Below are 20,433 nucleotides of genomic sequence, written 5' to 3'. Positions count from 1 at the left end.
GAAGATCCACTTTCTATCATATTTTCATTTACATTAAGCATGAATAACCCATCATCAACATAATCGTTATCCATAAATAGATTATTCTTGATTAAAGTATCTACATTATAACCAAATGTTAAATTGAGGTTATGGTTGTTAAGGACATGAATTGAGACTAGGTCATGGCGAATAGCTGCCACATATAAGGTGTGGGAGAGCATAGACATCTTCCCAAATGTCATCCTTAGATACACTTTGTCTCTTCCTACTATGGGGATCTTACTTGAGTCACCTAGGTATACAAACTCTTTTCCTTCCTCAATTAGTGTCAAAGAGGAAAATGCTCTTTCATTGGAGCAAATGTGCTTGGTAGGCCCGTAATCAGTCACCCAATCCTTGACCCTCTTCACCATGTACAGTTTGAATATTATTAGTACAATCACATCATCATCACTTCCATAGTCTTCCTTCAACTTTATATATTTGCTCTATGCTTGTAGAATTCGTTCTTCCTCCATTTCTCTCCTTGCACTTTACTGTGAAGTGACTACTTTACTATAAACAAAATAGTATCCTTTTTTTTTTTTTTTTTAGTATTAAAATCATTAGCATTCATCTTCATACTATTACTACTATTGTTATCGATATAGCTATATTGCCTATTACCCTTGTAGTTAGAATTCTAGTATAAGAATTTCTAGGTTTGGAGTCAGTAGCGATTCTAGAAAATTTAATCAGTATATAGCAAAAAATTTTAACTTGAACTAAAGAAAAATATAAAAAATAATAAAGATCAAGAAAATCTTATCAAAATGAACAAAATAAAGAAAAATTAATAAAACTAAGAATTAAAAATAAAATAATAATAAAAATCAAAGATATACTTATAAAATTTAAAAATTAAAAATAATTATAAATATCAGTGAGGACAATAAAAAAAATTTAAAAAAAATAAGAAAAAACTAAAAGTATTAAAATGTAATTTTGAGGGTCAGTGGGGTAGTGGCCCACTGCCCCAAATAGAATTGCTGATTCTGGGTTCATCAATAATATTAACCTTAAAATAATCACTTGGCTTGTTGAGAGTGAGCTACAATTCTATTTTTATCTTTAGTTTTAATATGCATAGTTGCCTTAAGGTTTTTCTCTTTTGTATGAAAATGAGTTTATTCTCCACAGGTAATTTATCTATTAAGGCTTGAGTCACAAACCATTTGGCAACTTATGTCCTTCCTTTTCTAAGGTCATCAACAAGCTTTGTAAATTAATTTATTTAAGATGTAATACTCTTATCATCAGTTATCTAAAACTGATTAAATGAGGGAATAAGAAATTTCTTAATTCTTAAGAATATACTTACTAACTAATGTATCCCAATATCTCTTGCATGCTCAAAATGGTAATAGATTCCATATAACTCATTAAATAAAGCATTTAACAAAGCATACCTACACAATTTATATGCCTTCTTCCAATTTTTCAATGCTTGAGCCCAATTTTCTATGTCTTCATTTGGTTCCGGATCAACAAGAATAAACTTGATGTTGTTATAATTCAAGACCCACTTAATACGATGTTGCTATCTCTTAAAGTGATTACTATCAAACTTTTTAATTTTGAAGCATCTAATACCACTTTAGTACTTTAGTAGTGATTAAAATTGCAGTATTTATAACCAACTATTGTAAATAATGAATAGATAATGCAAATTTTAGATTTAGATCCAATTACGGTATTGGCATCTTATATATATACATACATATATAAACTCAATGTTGTTGTAATTCAAGACCCACTATATAAGTGTATGTATGTATGTATATGTATGTATGTATATATATATATATATATATATATATATGCAAATTTTAGATTTAGATCCAATTAAGGTATTAGCATCTTATATATATATATATAGTCTGACTCGGACCTGAAAATCTAATCCAACTCACTCGAGACTCAACTTGTCGGAACCTGAATTTTAATTAAAAAATTAAAGATCCAAACCTGAATGACCCAAGATCACTAAACTTGAAACGACTCAGACCTAAAGTTACCCGAGACTGATGTAATTGGAGATCCGAGTGTCTAGTACTAAAACAATCCAAGCCCAAAAAGTCAAAAATAAAAAATAATCTAAAATCGAAATAATTCGGACCCTAAACCGACAAGATCGAGACTTTATGTACATAAATGTATAACCGACACAATCCTATTTAGAATCTAAGATAACTTGAAATGTACTTTTTTATTAATAATATTTTTGTGACATTGAATTATTATATATAATTACTTTAGATATTAATTCTTTATATTTTATTTTCAATTAGAATTTTAAGAATTTTTATAATATCATTTTTAAATTTTTAATCTCTTAAAAATATTACTTTATAAATTGTCAATCATGAAATAAAATAATTAGCTAAAATTTATATATATATATATATATATATATATAACATCAAGAAATAAAAACTATTAACAAGTTATCGAATAAAATAATCTAAGTTAAGAAATAAATAGTTGCATTTGTTTTCTTGTAATTAATTTAATTTTTGTTTAAATTGTTTTTTATAAAAAAGAATAATTAAAAATTTCTTTATATGGGCGGAATTTTGGGTGCATACCCAAGTATCTACATGACTACGACACTATAAGGCTTTTCAATCTAATCAAGATTATGCTAACTAGTCATAAAGATTAGTGCAGAGAAAGGGAGTCGCCACTCGGATAATTTTCTAGGACACTTTTACTAATTGAGTGTGTTTTTAGATTCTATAAGAAAGCTTCACTAATCGAGAGATTGATCCGAAAGCCAACTTCCTTATTTGTGTATCCCCATTTTCAATTTTATTGTTTAATGGGCTATTCTCTATAAACACAACAATTATAACTCTCGATTAATCATTACAGCATGTGAGTTCCACTTAAATTTAGCCCATTTTAATTAGGCATAATCCAGACATGTTTTGTTAGCCTAGTTTTATTATTCAATTATGCATGAAGCCCACCTAGTTTAGCCTAATCACATGTTATGCTTTGATTACTAAGTTCTTAACCTAAGTGAGCTATCATTTGCATGCCAATGCCCAATTAGGTCTTATTATTCTAAGTGAGTCTATTAATTACTCTTAAATATGACATAAGCTCTCAAAGTCTATATGGGTTTTAATTTAGGCTCAAATTATAAATATTTAACCTAATGGATTATAGTTTTCATGCAAAGCCTAGTTTTAGCCTATGCTAATTTTAATTCTCAATCAAACATCAAATATTTGTCATTCATTCACATAATAATGTAAAAAATATAGGAAAGGGAAAAAATGACCATAGGGCTTAAAAATCCCGAAATAGGACAATTTTGAAAAAAAACTGCCGAGGGTGACATCACAGAGTCAATCGGCTCAACACACAACCGATCAACTATGCACTGAGCTTATCAACTCTATGATTTCTAACCAGGTCGAATTTGCTTAATTTTGAGCTCCACCCCCTAATTAAATAGCCTAGTTACAATAAGTAAAACTTCTTAAGACTATCAGTTTTAAAACCCGCAAATATGACATGATAAAACATGCAAAATCATGCTAAAACCCTAAATTCAATCATATAAAATATAGAAGAACATTGAAAACAATCATATGTTAAACCTAGCATGTTTCTAGTAACATGAAATCATAAAAGGTAAAGAATATGTTGATGATGTTGGATTTGGGAACACTCAAGTTGTTACCATATTGTGCAAATCCTCGAGTCTCAAGTGATGAGGAGGAAATTGAATCAAATTTTGGATAGGAATCCATAGCGTTTAGAATTTGTGTTTATGATTTTTGAAAGTGTGATGAATTGCCTAATATTTACGCCGTTCTCTATTAGTTGCCAAAAATAGTGTTCTTAGTTGTTGAGAATTGCTATCAGTTACTAAAAATCTCTAACCTAAACCCAAAGCCTCTCTTTCTATTTATAAAAGAAGAATTTTGGAAACCTTAGAGAGCTTTTGTGATATACGTTCTCAACCCTGATAATCTTCATAATTAAAAATAATTATTTTAGACTTTATCAGGATATTTTATCGATAAATACCAACTAAATCATTAAAAATTATTTTAAATCTTAAATTTTTTATCAATAAAAGGTTCTAGAAGATGTATTTTCATTTATTTTGGTGTTTTAAATCGAGAAATTATACAAAACGACATTGAATATAAAAAAGGGAACCAATCGAGACTCTGTAAAGCCAATCGACTCTAAATAGAGGCGACTGGCTCTATGTTGAGCTGATTGACTTGGGGGCCAAAAGTTCTAACAAATCATACGTTTTAGTCCCTAAACTTTTAAAATTTACAATATCAACCCTTAAATTTAATTTTTTTATCAATTTAGTCCAAATTGATTTCATAAAATATTTTTAGCTCGATTGTTTACAATCCTAATTGGGATTTGACCGTTCTCAACCTCTCGAGACTCAAGAAAAACAATGAATTTCATTATCAGATTTTTGGTAATTTTCTCGATAGATCTGGAAAACGGATGCTCACAATTTATATTATATTTATAAGAAAAAAAAGTTTAAGACTAAAAATAAAATTTTACTTTGAGTAAAAAAATAAATTATTTATTTTAAATATTTTAATATAAGTCAAGAAACTTAATTGATCATGAAAAATTCATTAAATAAATTTCTAATGCTGACACCATTTTAAATTTAAAATTACTTTTATTTTTCAATAAAATTATTTTTATAAGTAAATTAAATAATTAAATTTTTTTTAAATTAATTTTTGAAGAAGAATTCAAGATAGACAAAACAATAGTACAAGAAAGACGCACCCATACAGATATGATGTAGAAGATGGTCCATGAATAATACAAAAAATTTAAAATTATAAAATTTCAAAAAAAATTAAATATATAAAATTCTACTAAATATATTTTATGAGATCAAAAAATAAAATCAGTTAAGTAAAAATGTAACTCAAACCTTATAAGTTAATATGAAATCTAAAGCAACCTAAATTAGATTTTATCCAAACTCGATCCAAATTCAAAAAAGTAGAGGCATAAATACTCAAACCCGACCTAAATCGACCCAACCCAAACCCAGCCTAAACCAAATTTGAAATGGTCAAATCCAAAACCGACTCAATCCGATCATTATATATATATATATATATATATATGAAAAAAAATTGTATCCATCCTCTCAACATGCTTTTCGAGGCTCCTCACTATAGTACCCAAACCAGTAATTCTAATTCTAATTCACTACAAGACATGCCTAATATGAACTTAAAAAGGATATAAAATACTTTATATAGTAGACCTGGCTAATGGCTTGAATCAGCCTGAAATGGGCCCTCAGCCGCTGGTTCAGGGTTCATTTAGAAGTTGAACTTTGAATTTTCTTGCACATAAAAAGTTTGGTTCACAGTTAAGGTTTGTACAGTTTAGAATCAATTTACAGTTCAGGTTCATTATAATTTTGTTACGGTTGGTTGTATGGTTCTCGACTGAGATAGTGAAAAAGAAATGAAAATTTTAATTTAAGAATTATTAAAACTGTAATTTATTAAAAAAATAAATACTCATCACACCCTTTTATTTGTTTTTCATAACATTAATTATAATAGCTATGTATTTATTTGTTATCTTTTTTAAATAAGTATTATCTAAACTTAAATTTAACTAAATATTTAAATGGTATCAAGTAATATGTTTGTAAATATTTTAGTATAAGTTCATAAGTAGATTAAATTTAAAATTACAGATTTTATTTTTATTTAATTATTTTTGAAGGACTGAACCGGCTTGAATTGGTTGTTCCAGTTGAGATTCAATATCCCTTTAAGATTTTCAGTTGGTTCATGAACAGTTATTATTGATCAAAAGAGATTCCAAGTTGGTTCATAAACTATTATCATTGACTGAGGGTTATTCATTTTCGTAGTTCAAACCGACGTTTTAGCCGGATCTACCATATACTATAACATATATAACATAAATTGAAGAGATTTGAAACTATTAATCCTGACTTTTGAAACTTGTTTTCTTCTTCTTGTAATTCGTTTCTTCTTCTTCTTCTTCTATTTTTGTTATATTTCGTTTGTTATTGTTTTTCATTTTGTTAATTTTTTCTTTGTTTGTTATTGTTATTGGTTTTTTCCTTCTTTTTTTTTTTTTTTCTTCTTTTTCTTAAATTCATTTGAAACAAATAACATTTTATTACTGCCAGATGAAAGAGAATCAACGTTTGGAAGTGTCTTATAATGAAACTTCTCTTTCACTCTTCTCACTGCTTCTTAAATAATTGGTCTATTTCTCCTCTGTCCATAGACACTGACCATGCTCTCTGTCTCTCTTCCTAAATTTATTTCTACCATTTATGCCTAAATAAAAAACAAAATGAAGAAAAAAATAAAGCCCAAAGGAGAAGGAAGCTTCTCGACAAAACGAAATCTCGTCCTCATTAATTATTGTTTTGGTTATTTATTTTCTGTTATTTTCATAACACTCCAAAACTAATTTGAATGCTTTCAAATAAGTCTAAAAATTAATATTAAAATATTAATTTATAATCATTAAAAAAGTGAAAAGATTAAATTACCCTATCATAATAGTATCACTACCAAAATGCCCATAATTAATTATAAATATATAAAAAATAGTACTTTTCCTATAAATCTCTATTTGAAACTACTTCACTTATTAATTTTTTTTAATATCCTACATAATAATATAACTCCAATACTTGATTAATATTAATTAATTAATTAAATTCAATAAAATTAGCTAATCAACCTTTTATGATTTAATACTAAAAACGCAAAATATTATCCCTAATTGTATTATAATTATGAGTTTTTTATTAAAATAATAATTTATGTATAAATCACTCAATTTAAATTAAATAAATAAATTTTATTCAATTAAAATTTTATCATTTTGTTATAATTATTACTCCTACTATTATTGATAGAATGGGAGTATTACAAATCAGTCTATCCAATTAAATAAGCAAAACTGACTTTCGCCTAATTCTTTCTGTTACGTTTAGATATGAGGATTGATACTATACAATTGCCCAAGTGCCAAATTAGGCATTACCTTAGAAATCTGTATCTATGATGCCATGGCAAATGATAGGTTTAAGATCTTATTATTTTAAGGACAACATTATTTATGAAATTTATTTTTTTTCTTAAAAAAAACAAATATAGTTAGGAATTAGTAAATCTTAACTCATGATATGATTGTTTAAGTCTATGTTTGGTAAATAAAATATTTATGAATAAATTGAATGATAAAAAACTGTACGTTATTCTTTTGCAGTAATCCATTTAATGAATATTTCTACTTTTTTATATATAAAAATGAAAAAAACAAATTTAATAGAATTTACACTATGATAATTTATTTTAAAACTGAAATAAGCAAATTTTAACCCATTTAATTTAATTTAATTCTAATATTTTTAGCATGTCAATTTTATTTTATTTTTGCATTAATCTTTGAAAAATAAGCTTGATTACTTTCTATTTATATAGTCCATTGCATCTTGAGTCATAATAATATAAATAATTTTAAAGACTAAAATCAAAAATATTTTTGACTGATAGAACCACAAAATTATATTATGAAATTTTGTAAAAATAATAAGTGAAAAAAATTAAATTAAATACAAATCTAAGTATAATCTAATAAAACTAAAATTAGTTAATAAAATTAAGCCCATAAACTATATAAAAGGTCTTTTTAACTGGTATAATAATTTCATCTCAGTTTATAACTTGTAATTATATTTGTCACATGTGTAGAAGAAAGAGGAACTCATTCAACTTGAATTATATTTGTGACATGTGTAAAAGAAAGAGAACCTATTCAACTTGAAAATCCACTGTAGCAAGTTAGAGGTCTCTTGTATAGATGTAAAATACAGCAGATGCAAATTAGAAATAGTCAAATTACAGACATTCTATTAATCACAAAGTTAAAAAAACATGCATTTCTCTCGGACAAGCTGAGAGAGAAATCCTAATCTGGACATGAAGATGCATTTCAACTTTTGTATTTTCGCTTTCAATTCAAAAACGTACAAGTTTACTTACGAGAGCAATGATTTTCTATTTAAATTTTAAAAAATGGAAAAACATAAACAGTGTCTTTTGCCTTTTCCAAGATTCATGCTCCTCTTCTATACCCATCCTGCCTTGCAGCAAGAATTTACCAACCTAGAAACAAGATATTTCTCAGCCACAAATATTAATGGCTTCTAGAATACAAGAAGCTCTAATTCAGTGCACCATGTAATCCTCATATGCCAGCATTTACAAATATTTGAAATTGAAACCGCTCATTTGCCAATTCCTATCTATATATACAGATTGCATCTTCATTCTTCGCCTGTTGGAGAAGATAATGCTGACTGAAGCAAATCCATATGCGGTGAAATGGAGACCAAAAGATCTGATGAAACAGTGGTTAGCCTAAGAACATTCTGTCAATGAAAGAGCAGTCTCATTTCTTAGTCAGAGACCAACTCCTCCAGCTCTGGTGGATCCATCTTAGGTAAGGTACTTCTAAACGAATCACCCTTCTCTAGAGCATCATTTCCATACTCCACGTAATCCATGTCAGATACATCCTGCTCATGATCATAATCTGTTAGGCGCTCGTCACTCACGATCCTCTTCTTTTCTCTCCAGACCTCACTCTGATTAACTGGATCTTCTCCAGCCTTTGCTTCAGAATTCTCACATATGCATGATGACGGGTTCTCATGAAACTCGCCCCTGCCAGGCTTCACCTCATTTGGCTCCCCCATGAAGCCAATTTGATGAGTCCGAACTTTGGAGGCAAATTCTTCCCATGTCATGTTGTGTTGATTCAAGAACAATTTGTAAAGTTTTTTAGAGTTTGGCCGAATAGTTGGCTTGTGCCCAAAGTATCTCCTACAATATTGGAATTATTAATATCGCTGATAATATAATCTAAGAGAGCAACTACAGCTATGAACGATTTCTGAAGACTGCTACAGAATCATTATTAGAAATTTGCAGAGATAGAACAGAATTTAGGGAAATGACATATCTAGAGCCCGCTAATACTTCACTTTTGGCTCTGTAGGTTTAATGTGCCAAAAAGCTAGCTGTTTGTCTTCTGGTGAAAGAAAAACAACATAAGAGTACAGAAAATTTTCAAGGTAAACTTTGTTTGCGAGGGTACATCATAAGGTTCTTGAAATTGTTTTTCCATCTATAATGAAATGAATGAGAATCATACCTTCGTCCAGCTAAGATTTTAGCCATGTTGCCGTTGTTGTTGGTGACAAAGACATCACTTTCATCACAAACACTGAAGTCTAGTGCAGCCATGCGAGAAGAAAATGATGAAAACGGTGCCAACTCATCCTTGCTGGCTAAAGTATCTTTCGAATAGAAATTAGGAAAAAGTGCCTTCAGTGGTGCTAGTGTCTCTTCACCTCCATATACCTCACCTGATGCCACATAAATGTGAACATCACTTCCAAAACCCAATGCTCTCAACATAAGACCAACTTCCTCCGGCGACAGTGGGCATCTTCCCTGCCTTCGTTCTTTTTCAGGATTCTTTTCCTGCACCCAGCAAAACATAACATGAACATCTCTTAATTTAACATAAAGTGTTGAGGATGCAAAGTATTTTCTAGGAAGTCCTTGAGTCTCACATGTAAGGTCTTCCACCGCTTCCGAATTGCCCCAAGTTCTGTCCTTTCTTTTTCTCCACCTCCATAATCACATCCAGAGAACGCAAGCATATCAGGCTCAAACCTAAAACATGATTTGTTAAACTGAATTAAGGAGCTTCTTCCCTGCTATTAAAATCTCAACCTCATCAAACGTGATAATCTCTTATGTGCAATTCAAACTCATATTCTACATGCACTAATAAATTAATGAGCCATTAATAGCTTTAAAAGAAGTCTACTATGCACCATCTATACTTCCATGGAAATATGACCAAGATATAGTCAAGTTGACAACTCAAACAACAAGAAGTTTAACAGTTAACTTAGGAGTATGACAAGGACCTCACCTCAAGTGCAAGGCAATGAAGAGCTTGCTTTTCATTCTCATTCTTTCAACCAATTTTTTACCCATTCCAAGAATTGAATTAGTAAATCTTAAAGCATGGTAGTTGACTCTACATCTCAGCTTTTGTAAATCAATGACCAGTCGATTTGAGAGCCTGTAATCAAATTTCCCAAGCTGAATAGCCTACAAAACAAATGGATTGTCAATGAAAACTCGGTCCTTTAATGAACGTGAAGAATAACGGAGCTTATATAGCATGAAAAGCTCATTAAGTCAATGTTAATGTTCATGAGCATAGTTTCAGAAATACCTTGAAAATTCAGCAGAAATTAAAGTAAATCCAATACTTATGTGAGAGTAAATAAATATCCAAAAAAGTTACTGAGATTCTCTGCAACTGCACATCCACCTTTGCATGCAATTATAATTGGGTTTTCTTATCATGCTGCCCGCTACCTGCTTGTGGACTACAAAAATATATGCATGCCTAGTTCCTACTTCCCAGCTTTTATAAATACGTGACACGTTTTGTTTGTTTCAGTAGGTTCCTTGTTATATTGTTCCTCAGAAGTTCCCAAGTCGCATTTCTGCTAACATTCAACTAAAAAGAGGATGGAATGGAACTAGAGTTATGTCATTCTCCATTGATGCTTGCTTTCAGGAATTTTAACATAGAAAATTGCAATTTGACCCAGAGCTTAACCTAAAATTTTTTTACCTTATCTTGAGATATTTTCTACAGTAGCTGCTACTGCTAGTGCAAGTCCTAGAACTGAACATACATTTGGACGAGCCAATATGCTGCACTAGTAAAACAAACTACAAAAGAAAAGTGTGAAATCAGGTCCTACTCATGGATTTGCACATTATAGAATTTCATTCTGTAGAGCGGAAATGTTTTCCCCTAGATTCTGGTGAAGCACAATGCAAGCCTACTTTGGTGAAAAAAATTTGATTGTTTCTGTGGAATAGTGCACTTACATGCTTCTTACTAAAAAGAGGTAAAACATGATTCTGATAGCATTTTGGAGTGCACTTCCTTGGGACACGCATATGATGAGGCGCCACAATTTTCCCTCCCTTCATTGGAAGTTGTTTGATGATTCGAACATCATTTGCGAGGAAGGAAATGAACCAGTCAACATCAAATATTTGAGCAAAATCACTGCACCAAGCACGGATCACATATAAACACACTGAAGAGCAAATGGATTACAAAATGATCACTAGCAATGAATTTCAGCAGCATACCTAGAATCTTTCCAGAATGATTTCTGATCCAGCTTCGGAACAACAAGAGTAGCATTCAAAATATAAGCTGCAACAACAGCATCTGTTATCTGCAGCCGTAATAGGAATAAGAGAACCAATTTTAAAACCTTAGTAAGCAACATATCCATTATAAAGGCAATATCACGGTGAATGTATATCGATAACATATCCATTCTAATGGCAACATTAGCTGTGAGTGAATGCATCATAGGGACATGTAACTGCTGAAGCATTACCAGGCACTGACTCCCCCAAAAATTATATTTCAACATTCATGCATCAAGCCATGTTTGTCCATATAGATCTCTATACTTACCATTAGTTACCTAAAAAGAAAGGGTAATATGGAAAAGAAAAACCCTATTGCAGCCAAAATACAAAGATAAAATGTTAACATAATCTTTTAGACGTAATAAACCAATAAGCAGTGCAGTAGTGACAGGATAGAAGGTGAAGGAGAACCTTCCACACAAAATCACAGGATAAAAATTGAGATTCATATATGACCGCTACTGGTTTCACATAAGAAATAATCTTACTAAGACCAATGTCAATGTCAACTTTATTGGACTATCAATAGCCCTCAAATTTCTCCCATAAATAGAATTGATACTTAAGTTGGTAAGGAATAGGTGAGTTGAGAGACTCACCCCTGTTCTCTGTTGATTTAAGCCTCCACTGGTAGCAATCAACAAGTACCGATTGTCATGAGTTTTCACATCAGCAGCTACAACATATAAACCCCATTAAATCAATTGGCTCAAATCCTCTGATTTCAATAATTGAAGCAACTTTGCCTACTATCTCTTTCCCTAACAAAGATAAAATGAAAAATTTGAATAGTGTATGTACAATTCTGTATAAGCCCATCTTTCCCGTGATTGTATCAACGTAAAATTGATTTCATTTGCAAGCAAATTGTATAGAACAATGCATATGTATATGGATTCTCATGTTTGGATTTATAATACAATTGAATTTCAGTTTATAGCATTACTAGCTTGTACTATATATTTATAGCTTCACTAGCTCGCTCCCCTTATTATTAGTTTAGAATTCATTTCCAAATTCTATCCAATTTGGTAGAATTTAGCGTCACCACACACAATTTCTCAAAGATAATGACATAAAATTCCAGATTTTCATTTATATCAAACCTGAAAAATGCAGAAATACAAATGAATTGAATAAAATTTTATTACAATTTACTAATTACGTAAGAATATAAAATAAAATCTAAATTTCTTAGATCTCCATTATTATATGGAAAAAAGGAATGGATGTGAGCTGTCTCACAAATTATGATATAAATTAAATTAGACAAACTCTCCAAAAATATAGCTGTCCATCTCTCTCTCTCTCTCTCTCTCTCTCTCTCTCTCTAAATAATCATTAATATTTGAGAATTTTCTTCTATGAATAAAATTCCAGTAACATAAGAGTTAAAATAAATAAATAAATAAAATTAAGTATAAAATCTAGGACGTCAGATACATAATCTAAAAATAGAAATGATTTTAGCATCAAAATTCAATACATATCTCCAATAGATAAGAGTTGCAAAAACAAATTTCAAAAAAAAAAAAAAAAAGAAAAGGATTTAGATTAGGATACATTACTTAGAAAGTTATCGGTGGCGTTACTGCAACCAAAGTAGAAGTTAGATAATCTCGACCTCCATAAATCATGCCCTGTATTCACTCTGCTTTCCTTTATAAATTAATTAAAAAGAACACCAAAAAAAAAAACAAATGATCAACTCAAAGTCAGAGTAAACAAGAAGGAATAAGCATATACATATATCGGTACCGTACCGGAACACGAAACACCGTCTCTGTATCCGAAGTGGAGCCTACAGTGCCTTCATCTTCAGACTAATCTCACAAGAACAATCAAGCAAACAAACGAAGGAAAAAAAAAAAAAGCATCGTGAGAATGAATTTAAACAAGTAGTAAACAACACGAATGCTAACGTTAACAAAGGCGATATTATATAAAAACGAAGGGACGTGGAAATCAGAAAGAGCATTACCATTGAGGAGTGGCCGATAACAGGAGGAGGAGAAGAGAAGAAAGGGAAAGCGACGAAGAGGAGAAGAATACAACATGAGAAAGCGTATAAGAGATTAAACAAGGGATAGTGATGGTGTAGGAGGTGATGGTGGTGGTGGTGCCGCCGGCGGATGGTAATGCCATTGATGTTATGGTCCCTCTTCTTTTTCTTCATCATTGATTATCAGACTTTTGGTATTGCAGTTTTGGGAGTGAATAAAAAGTGAGCATTTGATTTGGTAAGAAGAAGAAGAATACCAATAGAAATCAATAAGAGAAGATCTTTAAAAAGAAAAAAAGAAAACACTGAAAGGGCTGTTTTCTGTGTGAGGGCTGCCTGGAATTGGAAACTTAGAAGAACAAATATTAGATTTTGCGAAAATATTTGTTATAATTTTTTTTTGAGTTTTTTGGGTTATATATTTGATGTGGTGATGTGTCCCACACAATGAAAAAGAAAAGGAGAAACAGAATCTTCGCCTCCAGTGTTAGATATAGAAATGTTGGCCTAGGCCTGCCTTCAATTTCCCTCGACTAAATCGCGCCTATTTTCTTATTATTATTATTATTATTATTAAATTTACAGAAAAAATCTACAGTTATTTTATTCAAATAAAATAATTATACTTTATTTTAAACGACTACTAGGGTCTTATTAAATAATTTATTTTATATACTAATAAAAGATTAATTTTGTTTATCTGTAATTATATGATACTAATTATAATACGATTTGCTAAAATAACATCAAATAGTTTTAGAAATTTATAAAGACTCAATAATTTAAAAAAAATTATGATAAATATAAAAAAAAATTATTTTTTATAAATTTTATAATTATAAAATTTATCAATTTTCATAAATCGTTCATTTTTTCTTCATAATAAGACTTATAAAAAATATATTATAATTTATAAAAAAATATGATAAAGATTGTATTTTTATAATTCAGCTATAAATTTCACGATTACGAAAGAAATTAATATATCTTGTAAATTTTCTAACTTTTTTAAAATTATTAAATTTTGTAAAAGCAGTCATATTTTCATCATATTACTTTTTCCATTTTCATCATATTACTTTTTCCAAATAGTATGACTTACTAAAAGTTATTATGATTTGTAAACAAATATGAAAAAAAATAGTTATTTTCTATAATTTAATAATAAAATTCATGATTATAGAAAAAGTTAATATTTTTTATAAATTTATCAAGATTTTTATAAATTATTTAATTTTACAAAAGAAATTATATTTTCATTTTGCTAGTAGTACAAAAACTATTATAATTTATAAAAAATATAAAAAATTATTATTTTTTATAATTTAAAAATAAATTTTACAATTATAAAAATATTAGTATTTTTCGTAAACTTATCAATTTTTTTGTAAATCATAAAATCACTCACATTAAGCATTTTTAAGAGGTCCCAAAGTACATTTTTTATTATATCGCGGCCATACATTCCAGTAAAAAACCAATCGATACCCACACTAACAGACTTAACGTCCATGAAATATAATTACTAGAAAAATAAATTTAAAAAGGTCCACTAGATCTCTCCATAAGGCATAGAAACCACCACTCCTAGCATAACCAAAACCATGATAATCAATAGTTAAACAACTAGAATAACAAAAAAATACATGACTATATATTTTCTCTAAGTTGTGAAACTTTTAGCTTTATCTCCATTAGAAAGAAAATACAAGGCTGATGAATTTGGAGGAAATTTCTCAAAACACGAACTGTCGCTCGGTTCTCAAGCCCGCGACATTTCTGAAGCCTCATTGAAAATTGATTTTAGAAAATCAGTCAATTTTATCCCCTTCTATCTTTTCTTACTATCTTCTTCCCTTGTTTCATTACACTCTTACAATCCCCTCTTCTCACCCAAGATAGTTAGTACCTACAGTAGATGTTTGATGTCTCAATGAATTATTTTGACAGGTCTGATGACTCAAATCTAGTTGTGTTTTAGCTTAAGAGAGTTGTGGTGGTGAGGTTATGTTTATCTTGGCTAAATGGTTGTTCACATGTGGGTGAAGGAGCTTTATGTATGGCTTCAATTAATGTCATGGTTAGTGATCATATATTTACATGGCTTGATTTGGTATAGTCGAGGTTTGCATGGATTCGGGCAGCATTAAAGTCATTTGAAAATTGGGTTTCGGGACAATGGCCTAAGGATTTGGTTGTATTTTACTTTTGTCATTTTTTTCTCTCACTCCGCTTATGCCTACATGAACTATTCTTATATTAAAAGTTAATCTCATAACTACACTACTTATATTGGCCTCCACTTGTGTTTGTTGTACATGATCCTTCTCATTTACCACTATATTCTTCATAATTTTCATGACCTCCCTAATTGGGGCAGGTTCAGTCCTTCCAATAGCTTGGCCATCTATAACACATATTTTCTCCCCTTTATTTACATGTACATATGCTTGTTAGTTAGCCCTTGTTTGAGTGATGAACATAGGGCGACTCATACCACCACCACCCATTAGCTTACCTTCATCATCCATTTTCATATTTTTAAGAGGGGATGCTCTAATCCAATCCCTATAAGGCATATATTTTCCTTATTAATCTCAGCCCTACCATCAGCTTCAGTAAGAGATTCACAATCCTTTATGATGTGGCCTAAATAACCACAGTAATAACAAAAAGACGAGTCTCTCATATTAAAAACATATCCAATAAGTCATTCCCTATCCACCAAAAACTTTATTCCATGTTTTAGAGGCTTGCTGAGATTAATCTCCACTCTGGTAATATGACCCGAGGTGAGATGACAGTAGAACATGTTATCTGATGGGTTACCTTAGCACCGTGTGCATATTAGTGAAAATCAGAGTCAGATAATAGGAAAATATTTGATTATGTACCTTGGTCGAGCATAGCTCTCTAGGCTTATAGAGTTTTGATTCTAGAGGAAAGGTCCCTAGTTGAGCATTGCTCTCTAGGCGCGGCTGTTGTGGTATTTAAGTAACCAGACTGGATTTAAGAATTCTGGTCGAGCTTTGCTCTTTGGGCGCTAATTGAAATAAGAGAGTCGAAAGACTGCTAGAATTGGAGTTAGGATTTTGTTGAAGTACTCGTTCCGTATGTGTCAAAATTGCTTATCTTTAAATTATAATATGACACGTATTTATTATTATGTGATGTTCTATACTATTTAAAGAATTATTATTATTATATATATATATATATATATGGCTACTTAATTCAGATATATGATTTTAACTCACTCCCGATACGGACAGTCTCAACTTAATTTCTTAAGTGTTAGCTAGGTCTTCCGCAGTTCTTCTCCTTTGGCAGCTTGACTTCCTTATTCTTTAGGTTTTAATGTAATAAATTTTATTTGTATGACTGACTATTAAAGATCTAGATTCTCCGGAGTTGTGATTATGAAGCTTAATATTTATTTTGGTATGTTAAACCAACCGATGAGGTAATACCTAATGGTACTGACAGACCTATTAAATGTGTAGTATTTGTGTGGTTGAATGTTAGTATGAAATATTGACATAATGGATAAAGATTAAATTTAATTGATTTGGTGATCTGTGAGGCTTGCTATGAGTTTTGGTGGCCTTAAACCTACCCATTCCCTAACGTTAGTTACGAGCCTACAGATCGGGTCGTGACACCATATTTGTATCAGTAGAGACACAAACATTTGATCCTTTACTAGAAAATGCACCCCACTTAGAACCACAACCTACTAGACAAAGCACAAGACCTAAAGTTAAACCAAGTTGGTTGAAGGACTTTGTAACTAATGTGATCAGTACTAAATTTCCTACTATCAGTGCCTCATTCACTATGAAAGGCCCCCTCTAGCTTTAAACACACACCCCCGCCTTTCCTTACATGCACTCACCATATTTTACACAAAACTACATGCATTTATTAGCAAATGTGTCAATTATACAAGAACTGGAATCCTACAAAGAAGCTAGTACTCTTGCAGAATGGATGCAGGATATGAAAAGTGAATTAGAGGCTTTGGAATCAAATGGAACGTAGGAATTAGTAACACTACCAAATGGGAAAAGGCCAATTGGATCAAAGTGGTGTATAAAGTGAAGCTAAAACAAGATGGGACCATAGACTGATGTAAGGCAAGGCTTGTAGCAAAAGGGTATAACAAGGTAATATGAGTTTATTATTTTGAGAGCTTCTCTCCTGTTGCAAAATTGGTGACATTAAGGATTTACCTGGCCATAACTACTGCTTATGCTTGGCCAATCCACCAATTAGACATAAACAATGCTTTTCTTTATGGATTTTTGAATGAAGAAGTGTACATGTGGCCACCAGAGGATTACAACAAAGCAAAAAAAGGAGAAGTTTGCAAATTAAAGAAATTCCTTTATGGACTTAAGCAGGTAGCTAGAGAATGTAATGTTGAATTCAGTAAATAGTTGCAAGGATATGATTTTGTCCAATCTCTAAATGATCATTACTTATTTATATTGACAAAATCTAACTATTTCCTTGCTTTCCTTGTATATGTGGACGATGTCCTTATCACAGGAACTGGTGAAAAGGAGATTACGGATGTTAAACAATTTTTGAACTCCAACTTTTCTACAAAAGATCTTAGGTATACTCACTATTTTCTGGGAATAAAGATAACTAGGAGTAATGGAGGTACTTGCGTTAATCAAAGAAAATACATACTTGACACTGTGACTGACACATGATTACTTAGAGCAAAGCCTACAAGGACTCCATTACCATAGGGACAATCTTTGTCAAAGCAGATGATCCTTTGATTGATGAAGATAAATACAAAAGACTTATTAGTAGGTTATTATACCTAAACCTGACTAGATCAGATATAACATATGGAGTGCAACAGCTAAGTCAGTTTGTGAACTCCCTCTGCAAATCCCATTGGGATGCAACTCTCCATCTTGTTCGATATTTGAAAGGCACACCAAGTAAAGGATTATCTTCTCCTACTGGAAAATCCTTTCAGCTAAAAGATATGATGCAGATTGGGCATCTTGCCCTAACACAAAAAGATCATTAACTAGGTTTTGCATCTATCTTGGTGGTTCACTTATTTCGTGGAAAAAAATATGGAGCATTATTTTAAGGTGTTCTGCAGAAGCAGAATATAGAAGTATGGCTTCTACAGTATGCAAGCTGTAATGGATTTCCTACGTATTATGAGACTTGGACATTTCTCTTACTTTATCTATTCCCTTATGGTGTGATAATCAAGCAGCTTTACATATCACAGTTAATCCAATATTCCACGAACGATCGAAGCATCTTGAAATTGATTGTCATGTGCTGCGTGACCAATTCAAGAAATTTTTTTTTTTATCTCTCTCCAATATTTTTCTTCTCAGCAGCAGAATGCAGACATGTTCACAAAGTCACTTTCAGCTCCACAATTCAATCATTAGTTGTCCAAGTTGGGAATAATGGATTTCCATTATTATCCAATTTGAGAGGGGATGTAAAAGTATTGATTTCATATACACAGGCTAGTATTATATTATACATGATGCATGGTACATTTTATTTTTATTCAACATAGAATAGCTGCTGGTTAAGAATTAGTAGATAATTTATCCATAGAGTGAGGTGTCCTTGGTTAGCTGTCAAATTTGTTAGAAAGCTATTACAATTTCTTTTTTGTTCTCACAGTCCTTGGTGTATTTAGCAAATAGAAATTTTAATGTCAATGAGTAGGTAGAAAAAGGAATTACAGCTAAAATATTCCTTCTCCAAAAGGTTTTTTCTTTGTTCAAAGCGTTTGGATTCTTTTATTAAAATTTTAAAATAGTTCAATTATATTTTTAAAATATATAAATATAAAAAAATTGTGAGTTGAAAATAATTAATATAATATTTTTAGTATTTAAAATAATTAAATCTCATCTCATTATAACGGTGAAATAGACTAAGTTAACTTCAATATCTAATAATTTTATTTTTTAAATTTTAGAATTACAATTAAATTACTTTAAAATCTAAAGTTTGATTTTGCTTTGGTTAAAAGCTCAGGAGCTTATTGTCCTCGCCTATTTTGATTTTAGTAATGTACCACCAAATTTGAGTTTTTATTCCTGCATTTATAAATAAAAGAAATAGTTTTTCTTTTATATTTAATAAATTAATAATTTTATTATTAAATTGGAAGAATATCATATATTAGAAATATAAAAGGATATTTTGATTAAAATGCTTAAGCAAAAATAAGTTGAAACTAAAAGAAAAACTAATAGAAAAGGTAACAACATATTATTATAGTTCTAGGTTAATATAATATTAAAATGAGAGACTCATCAATATAATATATCAAATTATATGAGAAAAATAGTAGTTAGTTAGTTATTTTTTATTTAATTAATTGGAAAGTACTTTAATCATTTTACTTTAACTTTATAGTAAAATTAGCAGAACAGAAAAAGAAATTAGTATATTATTATAAACTAAAAAGTAAATTTAATATAATATTTAAAAGTAATTTTCCAATTACTGTAATTTTTCAATAAAACGGAGCACTTAGAGCATCCTAAGAAGTTTCTTAATTTAATAAAATGACAAATAAAAAATTATTATTGAAGATGTTCTTAGAATCTTCTTTTACGATAGAAAAATAGAAAAAGAAAATAAGATGAAAAAACAAAAATTTCCTCTAGTTAACTGGAATATCAATAAAGTGGTAATGACTATTTTTCATCTTCTAAAAAATAAATAACTAATTTTCTGTTGGTCTCTCAATTTACTAAATTTTTATATGGTTTGTGATAATATATTAATTTATTTTTTTATTAATTTCTTCTTTAAGAAATTATTTTTTATATTTAATGAAATGTTTTTTGATTTAAATATATAACTTAAATTTAATAACGATATATTAAATTCTTCTAATATAATACTTAACTAATTATTTACAATTTAAATATCTAAATTTAAAAGATATTAGGACAATGTAAATAAACAATAATTATGAATGTATAAAACTTAGTATGCGCAAGTGTATGAACTGTTAGAATATTGAAAATGGTAAAACATTTT

At 29.9% G+C, this 20,433-nt stretch overlaps 1 protein-coding gene across 1 annotated transcript; it reads right to left on the bottom strand.

The window, feature by feature from the left end:
• Positions 1–8,031: 8,031 nt before the first annotated feature.
• LOC8287894 (protein ROOT HAIR SPECIFIC 17) lies at positions 8,032–13,847 on the bottom strand. Its single transcript, XM_002533718.4, has 10 exons — positions 13,357–13,847; positions 13,139–13,198; positions 12,944–13,034; positions 11,975–12,051; positions 11,304–11,392; positions 11,034–11,217; positions 10,054–10,235; positions 9,686–9,788; positions 9,262–9,593; positions 8,032–8,930 (listed from the first exon to the last, which is right to left on the bottom strand). Exons 1-10 carry the CDS (start codon positions 13,552–13,554, stop codon positions 8,504–8,506), a joined length of 1,743 nt encoding a protein of 580 aa, XP_002533764.2. The 5' UTR covers positions 13,555–13,847; the 3' UTR covers positions 8,032–8,503.
• Positions 13,848–20,433: the final 6,586 nt, after the last annotated feature.

The sequence above is a fragment of the Ricinus communis genome, chromosome 8 (assembly GCF_019578655.1).
Source record: "Ricinus communis isolate WT05 ecotype wild-type chromosome 8, ASM1957865v1, whole genome shotgun sequence".
In the NCBI taxonomy this organism is placed as follows: Eukaryota; Viridiplantae; Streptophyta; class Magnoliopsida; order Malpighiales; family Euphorbiaceae; genus Ricinus; species Ricinus communis.
The sequence above is the reverse complement of the archived record's forward strand: the minus strand, read 5'-3'. Positions and strand labels throughout refer to the sequence as shown.

Excerpts from the sequence above, each read along its gene's own strand:
- LOC8287894 (XM_002533718.4), bottom strand. The coding sequence starts at position 13,554 with ATGATGAAGAAAAAGAAGAGGGACCATAACATCAATGGCATTACCATC. Across the intron at positions 12,052-12,943 it reads CGCCACCGATAACTTTCTAA|CTGCTGATGTGAAAACTCAT; the intron begins GTAATGTATCCT and ends TATATGTTGTAG. Across the intron at positions 8,931-9,261 it reads AAAATCTTAGCTGGACGAAG|GAGATACTTTGGGCACAAGC; the intron begins GTATGATTCTCA and ends CCAATATTGTAG.